General features: G+C 40.7%; 3 protein-coding genes across 5 annotated transcripts; 1 reads left to right on the top strand and 2 right to left on the bottom strand.

Moving 5' to 3' along the window:
* Window positions 1-864: 864 nt before the first annotated feature.
* Window positions 865-9,774, bottom strand: LOC115014334 (uncharacterized). Its single transcript, XM_029441103.1, has 7 exons — window positions 9,437-9,774; window positions 6,681-8,112; window positions 6,441-6,592; window positions 4,651-5,047; window positions 4,362-4,497; window positions 4,053-4,249; window positions 865-3,174 (listed from the first exon to the last, which is right to left on the bottom strand). Exons 2-7 carry the CDS (start codon window positions 7,530-7,532, stop codon window positions 2,926-2,928), a joined length of 1,983 nt encoding a protein of 660 aa, XP_029296963.1. The 5' UTR covers window positions 7,533-8,112; window positions 9,437-9,774; the 3' UTR covers window positions 865-2,925.
* On the top strand, window positions 8,998-15,209 carry rad9a (RAD9 checkpoint clamp component A). Of its 2 annotated transcripts, XM_029441104.1 has the most exons (12): window positions 8,998-9,329; window positions 9,444-9,514; window positions 9,652-9,725; window positions 9,862-9,910; window positions 11,248-11,362; window positions 11,520-11,619; window positions 11,852-11,958; window positions 12,582-12,688; window positions 12,984-13,048; window positions 13,133-13,231; window positions 13,800-14,040; window positions 14,708-15,209. In XM_029441104.1, the coding sequence occupies exons 1-12, from the start codon at window positions 9,296-9,298 to the stop codon at window positions 14,816-14,818; spliced, it is 1,173 nt and encodes a 390-aa protein (XP_029296964.1). In that variant the 5' UTR covers window positions 8,998-9,295; the 3' UTR covers window positions 14,819-15,209. The 2 variants fall into 2 exon arrangements, with proteins under 2 accessions (XP_029296964.1, XP_029296965.1); XM_029441105.1 differs by lacking the exon at window positions 8,998-9,329 and having other exon boundaries at window positions 9,466-9,514; window positions 9,652-9,736.
* On the bottom strand, window positions 15,201-24,082 carry tbc1d10c (TBC1 domain family, member 10C). 2 transcript variants are annotated; one of them, XM_029441101.1, is made up of 10 exons: window positions 23,999-24,082; window positions 23,444-23,578; window positions 21,484-21,583; window positions 21,062-21,169; window positions 20,402-20,508; window positions 20,043-20,157; window positions 19,693-19,758; window positions 19,235-19,424; window positions 18,343-18,500; window positions 15,201-18,158 (listed from the first exon to the last, which is right to left on the bottom strand). In XM_029441101.1, the coding sequence occupies exons 2-10, from the start codon at window positions 23,572-23,574 to the stop codon at window positions 15,354-15,356; spliced, it is 3,780 nt and encodes a 1,259-aa protein (XP_029296961.1). In that variant the 5' UTR covers window positions 23,575-23,578; window positions 23,999-24,082; the 3' UTR covers window positions 15,201-15,353. The 2 variants fall into 2 exon arrangements, with proteins under 2 accessions (XP_029296961.1, XP_029296962.1); XM_029441102.1 differs by having other exon boundaries at window positions 23,444-23,574.
* Between the last annotated feature and the right edge of the window lie 119 nt (window positions 24,083-24,201).

Genomic DNA, 24,201 nt, shown 5'->3' with positions numbered 1-24,201 from the left:
CTCTTGTTCAGTGTTGAGATGACCAGTAAGATCAACTAAAAATACCAGGTCTGCCAAACATGGAGGGTCTCTCAGCTCATGAAGAGGTCGGTCCTTCTCTTTCAAAAACAGATCGATTTCTGATCTCAGGGAATAAACCCGCTGCAGCAGAGCCGCGACTCAGCCAGCGCACATCAGAACTGTGGAGCCGTATTCAGCATCGACATCAGACAGGAAAGCTTGAAATTCTCTGTGGTAAAGTCCTCGTGCTCGAATTATGTTGTGGCCTTTAGACTCCTAAGACCAAGCAGCTCTTCCGTAACGCAAAAGTTATTGTGCGATGTCTGTCACATCTGTGCTCTCTTCACATGCAATCCAGTAAACATCTAAAGCACAAGCTTTATCTGACACGTGATGTTTTAAGTTAGCTGACACGTCAAAACTGTGTTTCTGTGTTAGAACTAAGAAGTGCAAAACATTCAAGCGCAAGTTTCTATCTGGGCCTTATTCCATTATACTTTTAGAATTTGCTGCGGGCCAATTAAAAATGGGCCCGCGGGCCGTAGTTTGGACACCCCTGCAGTAAATGTTACTGTTCAGACTAATGGACTAATGTAATTCATCCTTTTCCTTTTTCCAATTCAAAATTAAATTAAGAGTTCCTTTTATCTCTGTTTATTTCTCTGGTTTACTCCCACGTTTTCATCTCAGACATTGACATAATGTTTTGCTCACATACTGTACATTTTAGTACTTCCCCCCGTTTCACTATAAGCTGTGACCAGGGCACTAATCGATCAGCTAAAGAGCCTCTTAATGGCTCTGACAGTGATTTACGAGAGAAGATAGCTGTGAAGGAGGAATTGACAGCAGTTAGCCACAACGTTTGATGTACTAATTTAATCATACAAATCATTTTAATGCCTGTAATGGTAACAAAAGAATATGATACACAGCGCCATGAAGTACTCTGTCTTTCTGAATGTTGCCTGTGGTCGCTCTTTAAAGCAAAGCAAAGCTCGGACAGGATGAACAAATGACTGGATGTGTGTGTGCACGGAGTTCTGCATTTATAAAACATGAGATAGCAGATAATGTCATTTCTTCAGAGGATCCCTATTTAGAAGAATTAATAAATGTAACTGGGAAAATGAGGTAGCTGGAGGACGTTTCCTTTTTAAATATGTTCTCTAGTTTTTCATTTCCAGGGGACAATACAGACAAACACACACATTTTCCAGCACCCCTGTCCAGGATAACAAGATGGTCGGATGGTAACTTTAAGGTAGAAGAGAAGAAGGATACCATTCTCAAGTCTATTATACTGTAAATATAAAGCTACAGTCCTGTTAGCCAGTTAGTTTAGCTTAGCACAAAAACTGAATGGGAAAACAGCTAAAATATCATATTATATCTCAATTGTTTAATGCATACAAAAACAAAGTGTAAAAATGACAGTGCAGGTGTATGGGTGTTGATGTAGCAGAGTAGTAGTAGTAGCTTACCAGGCAGCCAGCCAGTGGCATACACTACAGACATGAATGGTATCAATCTTTTAATCTAGCACAGAAAGCAAACAAGCGTATTTCCCAAAATGTCGAACTATTCCTTTAATGTTTGTCTCGTAGCTCCACTGTCTCCCACGCTGCTACACTCATAGGAAGCATCATTGTAGCTCATTTAAACAGATGCTGATAATATGTTCAGGGTGTACTATCCTATAAGTGATGACTGATGTGAGTCCTGAACGATGATGGTAGTTTCTTTCTGTCTCCAGCAAGCAAATGGCTTCAAAATAAGGTTTCAACATTTCAAGAGCTGCAGACTATCACAAACAACCATAACTGCAATAACTGCAGCCACTGCTTTAGCTCCACCTCCCTTTCCTCCTAATTTCCCAGGACGGCCGGAAAGAGAGAACATTACCAAGAGAGTCTGCTGCTGGCCAGTGTGAGATTGAAGGAGGAGAAAGAGGAGGAGGAAAACATAACATCTCTGGAAAAAAGCTGTAAAAGCTGGTGGAAGAAAATTTACAACCAAATCCAATAAACACTTAAGCAGATGACGAGACACTGACAGTGTATAGTCCAGTCTATTTAGACAGACAGAGAGGAGAGCGTGGAAAAAAACAGTTAAAGGGATATTTTGGATAGTTTGAAGTGGTGTTGTATGAGGTACTTATCCATAGTCAGTGTATTACCACAGTAGACGAAGGTCAGCAGGCCCCCAGTCTGGGGAAGCAGACAGGAGTTACGGCACAGGAGCAAAGAAATGTGCTGAAGTAGACAGAGGCAGCAACAAAGCGTATTTTAGCCACCTCAGAAAAAAGGTCCACCTACAAGCTCTTGTCAACGGTGATCTGATCCGTTATATTCATCTAGGCCAAAGGCACCAGACTCATGGACAAAAACAGTCATTTTACCTTTAACTTTACCGTTTGTTTCAATATACGGTACTGTAGTCTGGTGGCTTTGGCGAGAGATGAATATAACGACTTCAGATCCCTGTGTTATATAATATCCTAAATACAACATACACTTAAACTGATATTGGTTTTCTTTACGTAGGCCTTTCTTTTAGGGGGCTGAAATACATTTTGCTGCTGCCCCCGTCCACAGCAGTACATTGCTTTGTTTCCGTGCCGTAACTCCTGTCTGTTTCTCCAAACCGATGGCGTGTCGACCTCAGTACCTCAGACAACCAAACTTCAAACCATTCAAAGTATCCCTTAAAAGCAAATACAATTCTGGCTGTGTTTTCAAAGTTTTAAAATAGGCTGATATCAGCACTTGATCAATCATCCTTTTGAGCGCCGGTGATGCGAAGAGGGACGAGGAGCAATAAGACACACAGAGGTGCTTTAAGTGTCCAGAGAGGACTCTAGAAACGATTTGAAGAAAGACAAGTCTGTGAGACTAAATGCTCGTTCTTGGAGTTGTACACTCCCTATCTGTGCCTCCTCCCCGTGTTCCTCCTCTTCAGAGCCAGTATCCAGGCAGGGAGAGCATGCCGGCGTGCTGGTGCTGCCACCTCCTCTATCGCCGCCTGCTCCTCGTCACACTCCTGCTCTATCACAGAGTCCTCCTCTGATCCTGAATCCTCCTCTGAGTCTGTAGCATCCGGATGCAGCTCCGGAGGCTCGATGATCACCACCTCGTCTGAGAAACGAACCCGCTGGTTCTCCTCGACTCGCCTCTGATGAACAAAAAAATTGGTAAAGAAAGAATCAAATGTCATAATTACTTTATCACGCTAAAGTTTTATATTTGGTGTTAAATCTTCGGTAAAACTTTATTTTATGAGTCTTTTATTTATAATAGTTTCATGGAAAGTTTCAATCGGGACTAATTATAAGTATATTTGTGTGTTGAAATCAATTAATTACACTTAACTGCAAATGTAACCTAGAGTCAATTTTAGTCATCTGAACAAAAGAAACTATCAAAACTGTCTACAGGAAAATATTAAATTCAACAAAAGAATAATGAATGAACATTTGAATGGTTTTAAAATAAGCATTTCTTTAAAGGACATTCCCCTTTTTCCTTATAATTAGTACAAAATGACATCTTCTTTTCATGAAACCTTTTGGAAAATTACAATAGTATTCAGAAAGTACTACTGAACTGTAAACTAAAGTGTTGCCAATGTTTATTCCTCTATAAATACATGTTGTTGTGCTGACAAAGATTTTTCTATATAGAATTTCTATAACTTCATCTGTTTTTCCACAAGTTTCCTTTTAGCATTGTGAATGAAAAAAGCTCCTCCATTTAAATAATAGCATTTTCAAACACAACTGTATATAGTAGATTCTAATCTATAATATATTGTTTTTTTGCAGTTAGAATACAAGAAATCAACATACTATACTTTTTTACAACTTTTATAAATACATTCACAATGCAAAAGCAATCAAACCACAACTTTGCCTCTTTGTTAGGTTTAGCGTACTTTATTTAAATCCCACTACATACTCAAGCCTGCTTAGAATTAGCATCTAGAATGGATGTTCACGTTTCACACCACAGGGAGGCAGTGTAATATACAATCACTTTTCTTTTTTTACTTACTCTTTTTGTCTGTGTTTCTATTGAGAACTGTGAATCCTGGGATATGGAGTGTTTGAGAACACCCCGGAAGGCAGGAGCAAAGGGAGTAAATGGAGAGAGAGGTGGAGGAGGGGATTTCAGGATGTTCAAAGGCATGAAGTTATCATTTTGTGACTCTCCAGTCTCCTCCATCACATGGTTGCTTGTTAGGCTACCCTCTGTGAAAGATGAGAAACAAGAAGATAATTGAGTTACAACTGACAACATCTTACCTCTGTCAACTCAAATGCCTTAAACGTGTGATTATTATGAGTGTTAAGTTGTTCTGACCTCTGCCTGCCTCTTTTCCGTCACTTATTTTGTCTGCTTGAAGCCTCTCGTCTCTTCTATCAGCTGACTGATGCTGTCTCTTCCTGTTGAGCTGGACTCTGCTCTTCAGCGCTGAGTTGACCATAATATCTGCATACTGAAAAACAATTAAAAAGGTTGACCAACTCGTGAGTGAATGTAACATTTCATGAGGAAACGTGCTTATTGGTGTTTTAACTTTGCTTCCATATTTTTTAATCAAATGATTTCTGTCTGTATAGTAAATGATGCATTATTATTTAGATCTAACCTGTACAAAAGGAGGTCTCCGGGTTTGTCCATGCTCCATTGGTTCTAATTGATCAGCCGCACTGAGAACATCCCGTACTGCAGCCGGTGTTCCTTCTGAAACGTCCATACCCACAGCTTGGAAAGCATCAGGCGATATTTGTGTCATGCTGAAATCTAAATCTGGTGAAGTCTCAGTTCCCCTGAAGCTCCACCGGTTGTCAACACCTCCTTGTTGGTTCAAAATCAGAGATGAATGACCATCACGAGGATTTGGTGGGATTTTGAGTTCTGATGGTCTCTGATTGGCTGAGGCGGCTGATTGGTTGGGGTTTAGGAAGTTCGCCCACTCTTGACCGGTGACGATCTCCTCCAGCAAGCTAAACGAGCCCAGGCCGAACTCAAAGTCTCTGGTGGACCTGAAGCAAAAGAAGATTCAGATCGATTTAGATGTATTGCCCCAGAGAGATATTTGTTTTCACACCCGGACACAACAGATATACTCAGAGCAACACAGCAACACATCTAAAAGAGATTCTGTGAAGTCAATGCAGTTTATGAAATGACCTCAGCATAAAAATCAGGAATCACAATCAAGTCAATCTCACAATGCAACAAATGTGTATTAATCATGCTTCAGTTTCATGCTTGATATATGCTGTTCGAAGATGTTGCTTTGTGTTTCTGTGTGTGCTTTATTTTTTGGTGAATATTTGGACATGTATGTTAAGTGTAGGTTATTTAATGATCAAACTAAACCAGTCTGTCGCTGAGAAAAGTCCCAAACAAATGCTCTATTTAATCCTGTTTGAATAACGTTTGCTAGAAACTACATTGCAAAGCTCTTTTAGGAAATTACTGAGGCTTTAAAGAATTTGAACTATGTATTTACCAGTTACAAACAAGTATTGTCTGTTCACTCAAAGCCTGATAAAGCTTATACCTCTGTGCCATAAAGCTCTATTGTTGTTTAAAAACTAGTATCATATAGCCTCACTGCTGCAATGGGTGAAATCGTTCTTCAATAAGATGAACTTGGGAAATGTGGATTGTTTTGAGTCAGTCCAACATACACCGTCCTGCTGCTACACAATCCACAGCTGACTTTAGTCCCAAACAAATGCTCTATTTACTCCTATATGTGTAACATTTGGGTAAAAACTGCAATGTCCAGCTGTCTAAGGAAATTACAGAGCCTTTCAAATTAAATTAAATTATACGCGCCTTGAGATTGCTTTTAGCTTTGAAAGGCGCTTTATAAACACAATTTATTATTATTATTATTATTATCATTATTATTATTATTATTATTATTATTATTATTATTATTATACATTAGTCTTCAGTCGGAATGAATGGGCTTGGTAATGGGCAAGTAAAAAGAAAGACAAAACGTATTGAAAGAAAATATATAATAACTGAAGCGTCATCCTTTATCGAGAATCATCTTTTAGGGAGATTGAGGATCTCTGTGTGTATGTAAACATGTATCTGTTCGATGAGGTTTCTGTGTGTTATGAACATCTCATGTTATTTATTGCTCCAGGAAAGTGTGACTGAAGCTGGCTGATGACAGATGGTGTCAGTGAGAGGGGTGTGTTTCACACCACAAATCTCAGCCCAAACTAATATAACTGTTATGGCTGGAAACGTCTAAGAAATACCTCACATATCATACTTGTGTTGTTGTAGGACTGAGAGAGGAATCAACAAACCTGACCGAGAGAACATTTAGCCTTAGTCATGCTGACTTCAGTACTGGTTTGAGAGTATTTCTTACAGCATTTTTAGGACAATTTGTTGGTAGACTACCTCATATATCCTTCATTAGTGCCGTCTTCTGTGTGTGTAGGAGGGGTGGCACTGGGATCTCTGCTGTCGAGTGATGGGAGGGTCCTTTCTTCCTCCATATTTGATGTGTTGATGAGATTTTCTGTTGTCAACAGCTGGTTTTGAGGTGAAATCTGTGAAGTAAACCAGTTGCATTTTTCCCTTTTCAGTTTATATTTTTTTAACTCTGACAATAGAAAATAATCAAAATGCATTACTCACGTCAGTTCCTTGCTCACTCTTCTGGTCTACTCTCCCTCCTTCTTCTTTTTCCTTTCTACCAAAACTCCCTGGCCTGTTCCATCTCTCCTTGATCTTCTGAGTCCATCTCCTTGTTTTGTTCTCAGACGATCCTGATTTTCTTCTCGAGCTGCTGTTTACCGGAACAATCTGCAAGTCTTTACTTTGTGCCAAAGCTCCAAATCCTCCGTTTCCCGTATGCAACAGTTCATTCTCTTGACCTTTAACATTTGCATCTGTGGGCTTCGAGGACCACACGTAGACTTTGGGTGTAAAACTCTGGTCCTGGTCATGATTCTGTCCCATGCTTGGGACAGAATCTTTATTGCTAGGCCTTGTCATTGCAGAATTGTCAAAACTCACCCTCGCCCCATCAGTCCTCTTAAAGGAAGCGATATCAGCATCCTTAAGTGATTCAACAGGAAACAGCTGCCCTGTTTCTGTCGGGGTGATCACAGGCTGAGCTGCCCTTTCCTCACCCGTCTCACCATCAATGTTGTCTTTCTGCGAGGGGAAGGAAATGAGCTGACTGTCCACTTCACAGCCATGTCCTGGTTGCTGTATTTCCCCAAAGTTACTGCTTGCAGCAGAGATCCCAAACTCTTTTGAGGAGATACCATTAGTTCCAAACTCAAAGCTATTTCCAATACTGCTGTTTACTTTCTGGAGGTTGAAGGCTCCTCTCTTGCCGTCTTGCCCCCATGTGGAAGCAGCTGTGGTGGGTACAGGTGTTTGCAGGTATGCCTGGCCCTCTTTTCCCGGCTGGAGCTTCAGTCTCTGCAGCATGGACTGCAGCATGCCCTGACTGTCTTTCTGATTATGTGACTGAGACATTTAGGAACAGAACTGCTTTGTATCAAATCCAGAAGTCACAGAAAAGCATTGGTGTTTGTAAACACAACAATATAATCCACTAAATAGGGATGGTGTTGCTTTAATAACAGACTGGAGACCGCAACAGAAGAAACTAGCGGTGTGTGAAGCACGTCACCCCTCGACACTCCTGTTATGGTTGTTTCTCTCTGCTTTTTGAAATTCCAATCTTTTTCCATTATCTCCTTTCCCAACGCAGATATCAAGACAGGTCCATCTCTTACGGTTTAACTTCCTCAGTTAGGTTAGATATTCTTCTTTTTCTTTTCATAGGATGCTTCTTCTCATGGGTGTTTCGCTGTCATACTGCCTCCACTCCTCCATAATCCACAGAAGTTTCAGCAGCTGTCTTGTGTTGTTTTGGCACAAAGCTGAGGCAAAACATTTTCCTGATTTCCGTCCTCTTGTGTCTTTTCAAAGTCTCTTTCACCACACGTATGTGGTTTCAGTACACAAATGTTGTTTTAGTTACACCTCTTTAGTAACAGCCATATCAACGGGGATGGGAGGAGATCCAGTACACGGCAGCGTTGCCCACACACTGAAGCAGACCAGCGAGAAATACCAGTGAGGTGAGATAATTATGCATTGACAGTGACTCTCCCTCTCTCTGTCTGTGGCTGTCTTTTCTATTTGCTATTCCTTCCTTCCCATTTCTCTCCCTTGCTCACACATGTGCACACACCCTCTTTCTTCCCACCATTACCATTGAGTTGTAATTATAGGGCATGTTTAGTGAGCAGCTGCTATTTATATGTCTTCAGAAAGAAAGAAATAAGAAAATGCCAGCATGACCTTTGTACTATCCCCTTTTCCAGGAACTCTGTAAACTCTATTTCTTTTTTTGTGAACTAAAACTGTAAAAACAGATTTTTACTCTTGGTGTAGGAATAAAATATAATAGTTTGAATTGAATCCCATAACATAACTGTACTTGAGACTGAAAGTAGAAAAAAGATTTAAAAGTATGATTCAATCAGTAAAAACTCAAATGAGTTATTTTAGCACAGAACAAAATAAATAAATAATAATAATAATAATAAAAAACACTTGTTTAAATAACCTCAAAAAGATATACATACAAAGTTAAATATTTTGTCTTTGAGCTTGGGTATTTTTTATGGTCAAAGAGGGGTGATATGTGTGTATAAAGTAGTAGTGGAATAAGAACTAAGTAAAAGTATCAATACCACAATGTAAATATGCTATAAGTCCTGTGTTATGTGTTTATGTTTTTTAATGTATTATTATTATTATTATTATTGTATTTATTATAATTGTATGTAATATTATTTTATGTATTATTATTGCATTTATTATAATTGTATGTATTATTCTCATTATTATTATAACAACCACATGTTATTGATAAACATGCAGCTGTAAAAATGTCAATTTAGAAGCACATTGCGCATGCGTTTGGTCAAACTGCGCCCCTTTGAGTTTCAGCCTCTCTGATTGGTCAACAGTAAGGAAGCGGATAATGGCGGCGTAAACAACGCACAGATCGGCGCAAGACTGTCGAACCGCAGTTGAAAATAAAACGTAAAAGTAAAGCTATAACTAAACGGAACATGTTTTCGGCACAAGCAGGTTTTATGCCCGGTGTACAAACAATTAAAGCACAGTTTATCTGCTTCTTGGTGGTGTTTAACCGCGAGTTTCGGCTAACTTTTAGCCACATTTGCTAATTGAACGGTAAAGTCTAACGTTAGTTTGCAGAGATGGATTGCGTCGTGACGGGAGGAAACGTAAAAGGTAGTAATCATTTCCTGCTTTTTCAACTTTATCTTTAATTTGAACATTACTGCAGTACAATAAGTAGCTGTTAATAGTAATTATGTTGTGTATGTGTGTGTATGTACCGTCCAGTGCTGGCCAAAGCCATTCATTCTCTGTCCAGAATCGGTGATGAGCTCTATGTGGAGCCTCAGGAAGATGGGGTGAGCTACTCTGATAATACTGTCGTATACACCACATACACACTTCCTCTTGCCATGCATTCATTCGTGTTGCTTCCTGTTGGTGCACAATTTGCGTCAATGAGTGGTACTGATTTGTTGTTTTTTTTCTCTTGTAGCTGGCCCTGCGGTCTGTGAACTCCTCTCGGTCGGCATATGCTTGCTTCCTGTTTGCACCCCTCTTCTTCAGCAGGTGCAGACAGAGTGCGTGTTTATAAACTGCACTGTAATGTGTGTGTTTGTGTGAGAGACAGTCACTTAACATTACATTTGTGTGTGTGTCATTTAAAGGAGCTTTAAGCCTACTTCCCCTCCCATTTCTTGTGCAGGTACACCATCTCCAGTGGGCACGCCTTCCGCTGCAAGATGGCAATAAAGGTGTGTTTAGCAAAGGAGATACTCAATTAAATGTTTTCAATTCATTTATATGGACTGTAATTATAATTTTAGTGATTCCCAACCTTCTTTTGTATGACGTACAACAGCTGTCCTTTTTCCTAACGTTTTTAATTCAGTTTCAGTAACTTATGCAATGATATTCACAGTGTTGCTTACTGATTTCTCTATTTATTTCCAGTTTTATAGGTTTTATTTTAATTTAACACAATAAAATAAAAACTTCACTTCACTTTGAAGTATTAATTGTAATAGTAAGAGTAAAACAGAAGTACAAATTAGAAGGGGGGAAAAAAAGTTCTCACAAACGCTCAATCAATTCCCAGTGTAGCTGGTAGTTTATTTATTGGTTATTGTAATAATAAAAAATCAGCATCACATCAATTTGTAATCAGATTTGTGTTTTTCCCCCACCTCAAAACACATATATATATATATATATATATATTTATTCAAATCAAAATCTAATTAAAATTTTCTTTTTGAAATGAGCTGCGCTACTCCGCAGTCTGGCCACGTACCCCCTTGCAACTTCAGTACTTGTACCACTTATGGTTGCGAGTCACTGATCCTATTTACATGAGTCAGTGCTGAACCAGTTTAAAGGTGGAGTCTGTGGGAAGTAGAAAGATTGTAGATAACAAATACAACACCCCTACCAGTGCCCCTTCAGAATGTGAGCATGTGCCAGAGTTACCTTTCCTCTCGCTCCCACTGCCTTTCTCTTTATACAACCATGGCCTTTCCCCTGTCCTGGCTGGAATAATGTTGTGTGGCTCAGTCTGAGTCACTTTGTTTGTTTCCCATTTACAGAGCGAGTTTTTTTTAATACCAGATTTTTTTTCAGCGCACACACAAACCAACGACCAGCAGGCCATCAGGAGATATTCGCAGATATTGACAAAAAATGATTAAGATTAGAATCGCAGACTCCACCTTTTAATAAATGAATCTGTTTCCTTTCTGTACCCAACTTCAAACGCTATCTTTCCATCATGTTGAGAATACGGATATGGCCTTTTTTGTAAAACCTCTGTCCTTCCCCATTTTAACAGTTGCACATGGCAGTTATTTAGAGCATGTGTCACCAAGCAGTTAGATTGTCACATGTAAAGAATGTTGTGCAAGTGTAAACTTGTAGTTCTAGAGATTAAAGTAAGCTGCATACATGTCTAAAATATCCTGACTAAAATGTTTTTTTTTCCATGGCAGCTTCAGTGTGGAGTATTTGCTTAATCGGGTTAATACCAGAATATTTCACTGCATATTAACACAATCAAGGTCCTGTCTGTTCTTATGTTCCTCTTTGTGTGAGTCAGAGTGTGCAGGCCGTATTCAGGTCTCTAGCGACTCTTGAGAAGACTGTGGAAAAGTGTCACATTGAGCTAGACGAGCAGAAAAACCGCCTCACCTTCACCCTGCACTGCAAACACGGTATCGATGCGTCACTTCCTGTAGTTTGTGATTCACACTGCTTTATGTGGATGATTCCAAAAGGATTGCATCTTATTTGAGTCATCGTAGCATATCTAGCATTCCATACATTGTATTCTACGTGCTTGTGTACTCAGCGTTGGTATTTTCTCTGCAGGCCTCATGAAGACACATAACCTGTCTTTCCAGGACAGTGAAAGCTTACAGGCAGTGTTTGATAAAGACAGCTATGGCAACGCATTCAGATCCCATCCCAGGTCTGTGAAATCTGTCTACTACATTCTTTGCTATAAAAAGAATAACAGATCAGATCTTTCTTTCTCAGCCTTGGACCCCTCTGTGATGTTTATATGTGGTTTTCCTTTTGGAAAATGATGTTGCTGTCGACTCAACATTAGCAAACTGTTTGGTCCAACCCAGTATGTTTTGCTTTACTTCTTTTTGTCATTCCTCACTCACAGCTCACCTTTTGTCTCCCCTTGCTCTCAGGCTGCTTGTGGACACAGTCGTGCACTTCCCTCCATCTCTGGACGAAGTGACCGTGTCAGTGAGTGACGATCGGATGTGGTTCAGGAACCATGTGGAGGAAGAAGCAGGTGACTATTATTTTCACCCAAAAGTTACTAACTAAAAGAAAAAAAGTAAAAACGTGTTTCACAAAGTGACTGTTTGTTTATACTTGTTTTACTCAGCTTACATCAGATATTCCATGAATTCAGAATGAAAATCAGCATTTTATTGTACTTAAAATCAGGGTTGTTTTTTATTCAGAGGTTTCAAATGGTGTATTCAGTGATATAACAGTAAACCAGAAATGTTAAAAGCTTTCCATAATATAAGAAACATTAAACACAGCTTGAGTGTTTTTTGGTTATATTTACTGATCCCACAGCCCTAATGAGTCATTGTTGTGTTTTTGTCAAAGGAGCTTTGTATTACAAAAGTAAAGAAGTTGCTGTAGTGCTGCTAATAATTACAGGGAGAAATAATGCAAAAAGAAGTGAAAGGATGGATTTGCACCCAGTGGTGCCGTTGTGTGGTAGAAAGGCAGAACAGCAGAATTGCGCTGTGTAGTACTGGCTTGTCTTATAGTTAACAGCTATAACATATAAAAGAATATTAGAGCATTAGACAACATGTTTTGAAACGTGTATCTGGTTTTGTCCTCCATTTACTCTTGTTTTTGTTTCTGTTGCTGTTCTGCCTGTTCCCCTCTCAGACCAGTCCAAGGCAATGCTGACGGAGCTTTGTCTGGCTTCAGACGAGTTTGACCATTTTGCCGTCCAAGTTCACAACAGCATCACCTTTTGTCTGAAAGAGTTACGGGTGAGACAGAGGACAAAGGAGGGGGTGATGGAGAAACAGAATTGGATGATTAGTCAGGATGGAGAAGATTAGGAAATCTATCAGAGTGGGAAATGATGCAGAGGGCAATTTGTGCAGAATTTCTTTCCTTTAAATTACATTAATTAAGCTGAAATCTTTCTCCACTACAATAAGTGTGGATACTGTACATCCCAAAATAAAAACATGCTGTGGTTGATCTTTAAATTAAGACTTATTGCATTGATTTACTCATCAAGGAGGTTTTCTAAGTGAGTTTTTGTCTTCTTTCCTTTAGGGTTTGTTAGTGTTTGCAGAGTCTACTGGTCTACCTATTTCTATGTACTTTGATGAACCGGGCAGGTAAACATACTTGCATACACATTTTAGTTAATCCCTTGTCTAATTATGATGTACTGACGTTTATGTTTTGTTTGTGTGTGTCAGCCCTGTAGTGCTTTCAGTAACAGATAGTGTCCTCGAGGGGAACTTTGTGCTGGCCACGCTTTCTGATGACCCCAACCACCGTAAAAACAACACGAGACGGTAACGCTCAAACAAAACTGAATGAAAATAAAAGAGTTTTGCCATTCATCCAAATCATTTCTTCCGTTCTAATAACAGGCTGTAAATCCTCAGCTTTTACTCTGCAGAGATGCCACCACTATTGTTTCGAGAGACGTCTTACTTTTGGCCTCTGAGTGGAGTCAGCTGACTACAAGCTGCAGGTGTTGTGTCAACACATCCGTCAGGCTGTAGCACATTTGTTCTCTGGCATTCTTTAGTGTGTCATCGAACTGACACAAACAGCAATGTAGTCCTCGAAAATGTATAATAAGATGAAATTTCTTCACCTGCCATAAATGCAGCAGTTTAGTAAAGCTCATACGATTGTGTCTTTATCCAGCACGATAAATGCTTAATATTTTCTGCCTGATATCAGGACTAAAGGAGGATGAAAAGTGAAACCTTCCTCTTCACAACACAGTAGCAACATTATTAGATGTACTATATTCAGACTTTACTACCATGAACTTACATGTAAGGGTGAGGCCTTTTCTTACCTTCCTCTTCCTCATTCGTGTCATATTTCGCTTCCTGTCAATTTCCTCAGAGCACGCACGCCGCCGCCCCCTCCTGATGACTTCATGAATGACGACATAGACTCCTACCTGATCGCCATGGATACCAGTATTGCGCCGGGTCCCTCTGCTACAGGTCCGCCCACACCCCCGTTAGCTGATTCTATATGTTCAAAACAGGCTGCTGCAGCCAATCACAGGACAAGGCTACACAGTGAGGAGGAGGAAGAGGACGATGAAACGGTCGATTCAAGCAGACCGCCTAATAAGAAGGTATGGTTTAGTTTTCATATGAATAAATTAACTAAATAAAAGGCTCAAAATGGAGAACGCTGGTAGATAAAAGTATAACCAGGGTTTGTGCAAAGTCTTGAACGGTTTGGAAGATGCTTAATTTGAACCGTTATGTTTTCAAGGTTAGGAATATGCTTGAGTTACGAATGTTCTGCTTGAAAATGCTTGAATTTAAACATAATAATTGCGTTTGATCTACACAATCACTCATGTATAGAATAAATATATTCATATTTTAAATGAAACAATCCTGTCGTCATATTGTATCATGATCCAAACATACCATTTCATTTAATATGAACAGCGGACAAATAAAGTGACAATATACATTGATTGCTGTGGTTATAAAGGAATTCTTTAATCTTAATTTTTTTGCAATTTAATTTATAGTAACAATTGAGATAGCCTTCAGAAATAAATATTTGGTTTAGGTTCCTTGAAAGTGCTTAAAAAGAACACAACTAATCACTGACCAGATTACGCCAGTTGTTGATATCTATGACTGCTACAATATTCAATATTCATCCAAATCACATCAAGAATAGGCTTTAAGTAGCATTTGGCTTAATAATTGCAGAAGTAACTTGTTTCATATATGAAATGTTACATTTTCTCTTAATATTCTTCTCTATTTTTCTGCCCGCAGTTCTGTTCCTTGTTCTTTGGATCGGTGTTTCCCCCGTCCTCTCAGATGACCACTCAACCAGTGACTAGTCAGGAAGTGTTGGCCAGTGACAGTGAGGATGACGTAGAATAGAGTGAGAGTGGACTGATGGATGAGCGCTGGAGAGGAGAGATGGACTTTCACTTTTACACACATGCCACCAGCAGCACTAGAAAATAAATGGACACCTTGAACCTTTTATTTTCCATCTTCACCGGCCTGTACAAGAGTTCTACAGGGATATTCTTTCTTGTTACATGGGCAAAAAATATGCAACGGCAGTGCACGATACGGAACAGGCCACTGCTCGTGTATGCCAACGTTTTAATGGACTATAATGTTAACAGTGGACTTCAAAATAGGGGATTATGTGAAACTGGACATGAAGCACTTCCTGTTTATTGTTTTCATTCAAAGTCTGTTCGGTTTGTGATCAATATGCAACAAAAAAGCTCCTCTAAATAAAAGAAACATATTTTTCAAAGTATGTAAACATTATTTATTATTTACATGTCAAAAGGATTTAAGAAGAGGGATCTCCGCACAGCAGAAAGGCCAATGAGACAGGATAATGAAGGACTAAAGTAAAATCATGCCTCCTTATCCAATAAAGATTTTTTTTTTTTTGTCAAAAGTAAGATTCAGCATGAGAAACAGAATATCTAAGCGTCTGTGATCCAGTCTTATCAGGTTGAGTCCTATCACTGCTCCCTTTCTCAGTTTGCACCTGGAAACCTTTCCCCTTCGTCTGCAGTTTTCTCCTCTCTCGCTCTCTCTCCTTCCCCAGTTCCTTCTCTCTCTTCTTTCTTGACCTCTCTTCCTCTTTCTCCCTTCTCTCTCGCTCCCTCCGCCTCCTCCTCCTTTCCCTGGAGCTCAGTTTCTCATCCACTTCTACCTTAACCACTTTCCCCAGCCCTGTTCCATCACTGAAGTCCTGAATCAAGATTTTGGGGACTTCCATTTTTGGTATCCCTTTTGCCATTTTGGGCTGCTCTCCTCTCAGTCTGCGGAAGAAACCAAAACGTTTAGGGGGGTCGGGCAGCAGCTGCTCCTGCTGCACCGCCATCCGCTCGGTAACTGCAGACCGTGACGAGGTGACTTCTGAAGTCGCATCAGGAGGACTGTGGGTTGGGTTTACAGCACTGTGTTTAACTTCTGTGTGGTCAGGAGTTGATTGTGATTGGCTTGTTTTCTCTGGTATGCTGAAGAGATCTTCAGAGAGCCTACGTGCTAACCTGGACCCGTGGGAGTTGGACGATTTGCGGACGCAGAAATCCCCAGAAGACCGGCTGCTGTGATGCCCGGAGGCTTGTGTCACGTCACTGTTTCGTCGTTTATTTGGAGAGTCTGTTGGTTCAGAAGAAATGAAAACGTCGTCCTCTCCCACAGTGTTTTTGTTGACAGTTTCTGGGCTTTCTTCCTCCTGCACAGCCCCCATAGAGACTTGGCACGTTGGTTGTTCAGGTGCAGGTTCCTTAGAGGTACTTTTTTCTGCTGGATTCTTCTTCCCATCAGGCTCGGCGGTGAGAGTCACTGCTTCAGCCTGTGGAGGTGCTATCCAGTCAGCCGTCTCTGTTTCTGCTGGACTCTTCTTCCCATCAGGCTCGGCGGTGAGAGTCACTGCTTCAGGCTGTGGAGGTGCTATCCAGTCAGTCGTCTCTGTTTCTGCTGGACTCTTCTTCCCATCAGGCTCGGCGGTGAGAGTCACTGCTTCAGCCTGTGGAGGTGCTATCCAGTCAGCCGTCTCTGTTTCTGCTGGACTCTTCTTCCCATCAGGCTCGGCGGTGAGAGTCACTGCTTCAGCCTGTGGAGGTGCTATCCAGTCAGTCGTCTCTGTTTCTGTTGGTGTTTCTTCTGCTTGTGTTTGATCGTTGCCAACCTGTGCCTCAGAGTATGCAGTCAAACATCTTTCTTCTTCCACTTGTGTAGGTTCTGCATCACACTCTTTCCCAAATCCTTCACTTGACTTTGTCTCTGTGTCGTTTGCGACTGGTATTTCTGCTTCAGTCTCTCTTTCAGCTACTGAGTCGGTGCTTTCTTTTGGTTGGATGCATTCAGCTAAATGCAGTATTAATGTTTCTTCTTCTGTCTTCGAATCTTTGTGTTGTTCTGAATCTATTTGTATTATTTCATCCTCCAGTTCCTGTGTCGCTTCATTTTCCTCTCCCTTCTCTTGAGTCTGTGCCAGCTCTTCAGTTTCGGTCACTGTTTGGGTGTGGGACTCTTCTTTCATTTGCTTCTCTGCTAATGACTCAATGATATGGTATTTTCCTTCAAATGCGTCTCCCTGTGAGCTTTTGTCTGTCTCTGTGATCACTTCTTGCTGTTGTGTCTCCATCTCTACTGTAGGATCTTGGACAGTAGGCGCTCCGTCTTCACTGCCTGTCTCTGAGCCTGTGCTCGTCTCAGTTGTGACTGTGTCCATCTGCAGCTGTTGCACATTTTCAGTTTCTGTGCTCTCTTCTGGTTTCATGTCAGCCTGAATGCTCTGTTCCTCATGTAGGTAAACGCTTTCTTCTGTCTCCACCTCTGTGTTTTTATCTGCATCAGCCTCTTCCTGTATCTCAGTCTGATGTTGCTCTACAGCAGCTGTATGTTCACTTTCTGACTCTTTTTGTTCTGTCTCTTTATTTGTGTCTTTCACCTCAATTTCCAGGTTCTTGCTTTCGTGACTCTGCTGCTCCAGGACTGGTGACTGGCTGCAAGAGTCCAGCTCCTCTCCATGTTTGTGTTCAGCAGGCTGAAGAATATTTTCAACAGTCTGATCTTTGACCGGATCTTTGCTTTGTTTTGTCTCCACAGTTGTTTCTTCCGTCTGTTCTGAAAGCATTTTGCTTTCCTCTTTCTCTTTGTGTTGGCTTTCCTCCTTTTCAGTGATTCTTGTTTCCACCTGTTCAATCGGTTCTTTTACAATGAATGTTTCTTCTAAATGCTCTGTTGGCATATTTTGGATGTTCATCTCTTTAGGTTCTTCTAAAAGTTCTTTCTTTTCAGTTTGTCCTGTTAATTTCTCATGTTTATCTAAAACGACGTCCTCCTCCTCCTGAACCTCCTCCACCTTCTTAAAATTAAACGCGGCCCAGCTCCTGCAGTCCTCCTTTGCTCCCATTGAGAGATTCCTCACAACCTTTCTGCCTCCGTCCCATTCGCGTGAGCTCTCCCTTCCCCCTTTTCTCCACCTCCTGTGAAGGAGGGAGGGAGACAGCGAGAGAAGGGAGGCCGAGCGAGCAAGAGGGATGGACAGGTTCCCACTCTTTCTTTCGTTCCTGTCCCGCTCTTCCTCGTTCTGTCGAGCCCTCGCCCACGCTATCCGGTATCCTTGGCAGCGACCTGTGGGGTCAAAGGTGGATGAGGGTCTGTCTTTCCTCCACTTTTGTAGTTCCTTCTCCGACTGCTTCTCCAGATCTCTGGCAGACAGCTGTACCGAGCACACCTGAGAAAGAGAGAGAGAAAAAAACAATGGTCTCACTTTTGTTTTATTGTCATTTTCTGAATTTCAGATAACATATTGCCTTATTTGGTGTGTTTCGAGCATGGTGGATGAGAGGGCTATATAACACATCGGTCCAAAATTCTCCAAAGGTGTTCAGTTGGGATGAAATCAGGTTAATTCTTACCTCTGCTATGAACGTGTCATCTTCCTCTTGGACCTCTTCCCTGACGCCCCTCAGCCTCTCTAGAGTCTCCATCTGACCCTGACACTGCTTCCTCTGCTCGGCCCGGCCCAGCACCCGACGCACCAGCACCGCCGCCACCTGGAGCAGCACCCGCACCCCTGCAGAGAAGAGAGGAGAGGTAAGAGTGGGCAAGGAGATAGAAATAGATGCCACATCAATCACATAATTTACTGTGAATGATTTCAGAAATTACCGACAATTAAGTTCCTAACGTTTTGCAAACTTTTTAGACATAAATTATTAGCCTATGTGAATATAAGTCATAGTACAACAACATATATGTGGCAGTGGGGTGTGGTTAGGGTGCCGGCTGCTGGGGAGAGACAGGAGTGTCCCAGCTGGAGGCCAGACAGCTGAACGGAATCAGGTAATCAGTCACATAATAAAAGCATGGTGATGGCCTGGTTCTGTTCTCGTGCAGTAGGCTGGGTTCCAGAGAAGACTGAGACGCTTCTTCAGCCACGACGCAGCGCAGCCTCGAGAGCAGCGGACAGCAGAGCGACAGACAGGAGAGCGACCTGTCAGCTGTGCCTGTGATATAAGCTTACCTGTGTGAGAATAAAGCTGTGTGTGTGACACTACACCTCCTCTCTGTCATCCTTATCCCTGACTGTGGACAAGAGCTTCCACAATATATAAGTACTTTTTATTACCACAACATAACTAATGTCATTCTAATCAGTCTACCTTGTTGAGGGGCCTTATCAAAAAACAATTGAGAACCTCTGAAATAAACTATACACCATAACAGATGATTATTGTATCCAAGAAATTACTTATTGCCTCCCTTTCAGAACATTATTTAGTTTAGCAGCCTATATGGAGGGCGTACCATGGCAGAAAAAAAGGTCCCAGACTCTGAGCAGTGTGTTGAAGGGCAGGTGACGTGTGAAGAGACACATCAGCCAGTCTGTGGCGAACATGAGGGGCTCCACCCCGTGGTGTTGCAGGTGTTTGTGTGCAGCTGGACACGTCCTTTTCAAGACCCAGGTAAGCATGGCCGCATCAAACAGGACTCCCTCCTACAGAGGTACACATGTTAGACAGAAAACAGACACAAGTAATACAAGGTTTGATGGGTTTGTACTTTTAGAATAATTGGAAGTTTTCTTGAAAACTATGTGCAGTAATCTGGTACTACGAGCTATAGCAAAACACACCCCAAATTGAACAAAAATCTGCTTTCGAATTCAATTTACTGGCCTCCATGTAAATTAGCTGTGTATATTATAAATAAGTGCAGTGCCAGGTATATTAGGTATGCATGTGCACATGTGTGTAGGCCCTCACCAGCAGAGGGCTATAGTATCCAGGCAGGTACTGCTCACTAATCTGCGCCAGACACCAGAAGGCCTCCTGCAAAGGTTACGTGAGGTGACACGGAACAGAAAATTATAATAAGTCAACATCAGATGCCACAATAACCCTTTTTATGTTTTGGACACTTATATAAAAACAGTATACAGAATATTGTCATATTGTTATCCTTATTATTGTCTGTTTGTGGGACAGAATGCCAAAAACCAGTATTTTAATATATAGATGAAACAAGAATTGGTACTTTCAATGTCTGAAATGTGCTTTAGTTGTCTACTGAAATCTACATTAATGAAAGGGTATACAGTGTTATTGATTGCTACCTCAGCAGGCATGTTCATCAGCAGCACTGCAGCCACAGGCCCCTGTGCCTGGCAGTAACCCTCCTCTGGTTGGTACTGAGTGTAGGCTTTCAAAACCCGGAACAAACCACGCTGCCTACACACCAACACGCCACACAAATCACATGATTTTGTTATGTAGATAAAAAATGACCTTTGAATAGAGAGGTGAACTTACAAGGTGAAAATGTTTACTTTCTTAACTTTTGTTTTGCAACAGAGAGACACAAAGAAGGCAGGACTATAAGATGGAGAGATAGCAGCTGAGACACACTGAAGACTGCAGAAACTGTATCTATTAGCTTGCTAACAGAAACAATAGAAGTAGTAATGTTTCTAACCCATGTCCATCCTTGGAAAGGAACATTTCATGGAAAGGGAACTGTCGGTCCAGGTCTCTCTCGATCACATCCACCCAGCTCTGCAGAGCCGACTGCGAGTCCAAAGACTAACGCAGAGACACAATATAGTTTAAGTCAAGAATTTACAAACGCTACACTATTTGTCTTTAAGATTAGTCACAGAAAAGAAGACTCACCTACTATAAGCTGTAGCAAGCAGTAAAATAGTTATAATATTGCACTATTAGTATAATTTACACTGCACTCCTTTTATTTAGTTTATTTCTTGTTTTATTTGGGCAGTTCAACAAACAACTATTTTAAATGAGTCTGTAGGAAGTCTATATAAATGTTTTATAAATGTCAGATAATAGTGATTTGCCTTTACAATGATATAAAACTTATTCTAAAATTGAATAATATTCCATGTACAGTGATTTAAACCTGGAATAGCAGGAAGTCCTCACATTTGAGGAGCTGGAACCATAAAAATGTTTTTGTTATATGAGCTCGATAAATTACATAAATTGATTGACTAATTGTTTTAGTGCGTCCTTTACACTGTGATTCAGATACTTCAAAAATATATTGTGGAATCCTTTCAATTGTTGCTGCTGGTTTTGAAGCATTTACCACAGCGAGAGTGTTACGTTTTCTTGCCTGGAAGAGGTTTTCGCTTTGTTTCATCTTGTCAGTGGCTCCACACAGCAGAGGCCAGCACTTAGCTCTGAGTGAGGCTGGGATGCCTTTCTGACACTGCACTTTGACCTGAAGGGACGTTAGTAACAGACACAGGATCAGCTACATTTCATTGTTGTCAATATAAATGCTAACAGATCTTTTTTACAGCACAACTTTTGACTCGTAGCAGGAAATGCACAGGTGTGACTAATAACACGAATAATGTTCGACCAGGACTCTGAGCCTGAAGCAGCAAAATGGAATTCAGCCTGAATGTATTGTATTATTTACACCTGGGCTTTTCTTACTGTGATATGCCAAAATGTCTATCATGGAAAAGGCCAATCAACATTCATTCAGTTTAGAAAGTGAATTTACACTACGTCTAAGACGGGACGCACCTTACTGGTCTTCTTCAACAGGATGCGATCCCATTGGCTAATGATATGTATCCACTTGGTCTCCCTCTGCCGGACCAACTCAGGGGGTGGGCCCACAGTCCTGACACAAAACGGCATACAAGACACCAGGTAAGCATTTTTAACATCAAACCAGAAGAACATTTTACACATCTATTTCCTGAGACAGGTGCGTAGAAGTGGAGCGAGTAGGTCGAAAGTCTGCAAACAAACTCTGTACACTGCCAGACCTTCATCAGGCAAATGATTTGTGACAATGAGAAGCCCCACGTGCAATACGAAGGCATAAATGGGTAGTACGCCTTCCAAACCAGAAGGTTCTGAGTTCAATACCAGGGCTGCCACCATTGTACCCCTGAGCAAGGTACTTAACCCCAAGTTGCTCCAGGGGGACTGTCCCTGTAGTTAGTTCACTGTAAGTCGCTCTGGATAAGATAAGGGCTAAATGACCTGTAACGTAATAAATACCTAACATCAATTTACTAGAATGACAATCACCAATTATACCATATATGAAGCTAGAAAATCTGTGAAATAACAATCAGAAATGTGCCCCAAAATGCTTACATTACATGTGTAGATTCATATAAAAGGAATACTTAAAGCCCCAAATGCTAAACTGCATTGTGAAAAAGATACATTCCCAATTATTCCAGGTTACATTCGCAGATGAACCTGCAGGTATACATTGCAAATAAAAAATCTGCAATAAATGGAAACCTTCATAACAAATACTTTTAAAATATTTGTTTGCGTGTGCAGGAGTCTGCAACTGTTAAAAGTATTTTAAACAAGAACAATTCAATATAAGAATGAGAGCCAATGTGTGTGTCTCATACATTGACTGTACAGTATTAAGGCTCTCATTAAACTGGAGACCTTTAAGTCAGGGTGCAGAGTTGCTGCGTGCACTTCTGTATGTTGTCATTATAGAAAGACGCGCTTTGAAAAACAAGACAGGAAACAGGAAAACCACACGGTAGCAGTATGATGTTTCCATGGCAACAGGTCAGGATGTTATCAATGGGGAAAGTGTGAAGACGGCAATTTATTCAGCTTTTCTTATCCTGAAGTTACATGTTTCATCTGGTCCACTGCCAAGAGCTGTTGTTTCATTGTTTATTTAAATGTGATATGTATTGTGTTGCGAGATGCTTACTGTCCACACGTAAGAAACCTCTGTGTCATTTTAAATTCTTACCTCAATTTATTTTAAAGCTCATTAGATCCTTTATAGCTGCTCCTTTAAATGTTCCCAAGGTCACCAAAAAAACCTTTGGGGATGCTACAGTTTAGCCCCAAATATATGGAACACTCTGCCTTTAAATATCACACTTCCTGACTCTGTGTAGAGACACCACAAACATATTTTTAATACAACCTGTAACTAGCAACTGTCTGTTTTTAATCTTTTATGATTTTTTTATAATTGTTGGATAATAGAAACACTAATTGTCTCCCTTCCTCCTTCTGTATGTGTATGGTTTTTAAACTTGTGTTGTTGTTTTTGGTGTTTTTGCTGCTGAATTGTAAAGCTCTTTGTGCTGCTTTCTGTGCATGACATGTGCTATATAAATCAAGTTTGTTCATTAATTTTGACTGCACTGTACTAATCGGAGCAGTGTGCTATTTCTTCCTTCTTTCTTGGACAGCGGTTCTGTCTCATGAAAGCTTTTTATTAAAATTCTAGTCATCGGATACATGGTTGAGAGATATGTGGTCTTGGTTTAGAAGAAAATTGCATGGTTTTATGAGAATCTCTTCAGGGTAAATCGGACGACCCCTTAGAAACTCAATTAACCTGCGATCTACTAATGGGATAGTGTTTCAGCGTTCAGGGGAACAATTTGTGCTTTTTGAAAAGAGAATCAAAACAGAATCAGCAAACAGTGCCGAGCTCAATGAAAGCACAGTAACAGTACACAGATGTGGAACTGCTCACCCAGCTGTCGATCCATTTGTCAGAATAAAGCCAAAGCGGTCTGTCTCAAGTTCAGGACCGAACTCTGACCCTGCATCGGATCCAGAACTGTCTTCTTCGCTGACGTTCTTCTGACTCGTTGGACTCAGCATCTTACTGAAACAGAAGAGGAGGCTCTCATTATTCAGCATGTGACTGTATTCTATCACCATGATTATGTGAAGCTGAAGTGACTTTACAATGGCTTCTACATGTGAATGTATCAAAGATGTTCAAAACCATAAGCCCATACAAAAACTCTGCTGTGAATGATGTAGGTTTAGGTTGTTAGTGTTAGTATGCAAAGTACATGTGGTGATCCTGAATAAAAATGTTCTGCTACAAATCAGAAAATTTCAACAATACATGCTTTACTACCCCTCTTCAATTTGAGCCACGCTTATGACATCTGACTCATTTTCTTTTAGCATTAGTGTAAAGTAGTTTGAATCAGCTTTCTTCGCTTCAACCATAAACATAACCACAACACGAGGACCATTGTTAAATCTCTTAAAATCTATATTTAAATGGCATTACCTTTTACATTTCTGTCATGTTTGTCACTCGGTAGTTGAAGCGATTAAGTATGAGATCCTCCAGTGATGAGGAAGACAAACTTCCTCTCTCTCTCTCTCTCTCTCTCTCTCTCTCTCTCTCTCTCTCTCTCTCTCTCTCTCTCTCTCTCTCTCAATTCCATGATGCCTTAAATCAACTTACCCTTTGGCTATTATGGCAGTAAA

This window comes from Cottoperca gobio, chromosome 10 (assembly GCF_900634415.1).
Source record: "Cottoperca gobio chromosome 10, fCotGob3.1, whole genome shotgun sequence".
NCBI classification, from domain to species: Eukaryota; Metazoa; Chordata; class Actinopteri; order Perciformes; family Bovichtidae; genus Cottoperca; species Cottoperca gobio.
Note: the sequence above shows the minus strand (reverse complement) of the source record. Positions and strands in the feature narration are given on the sequence as shown.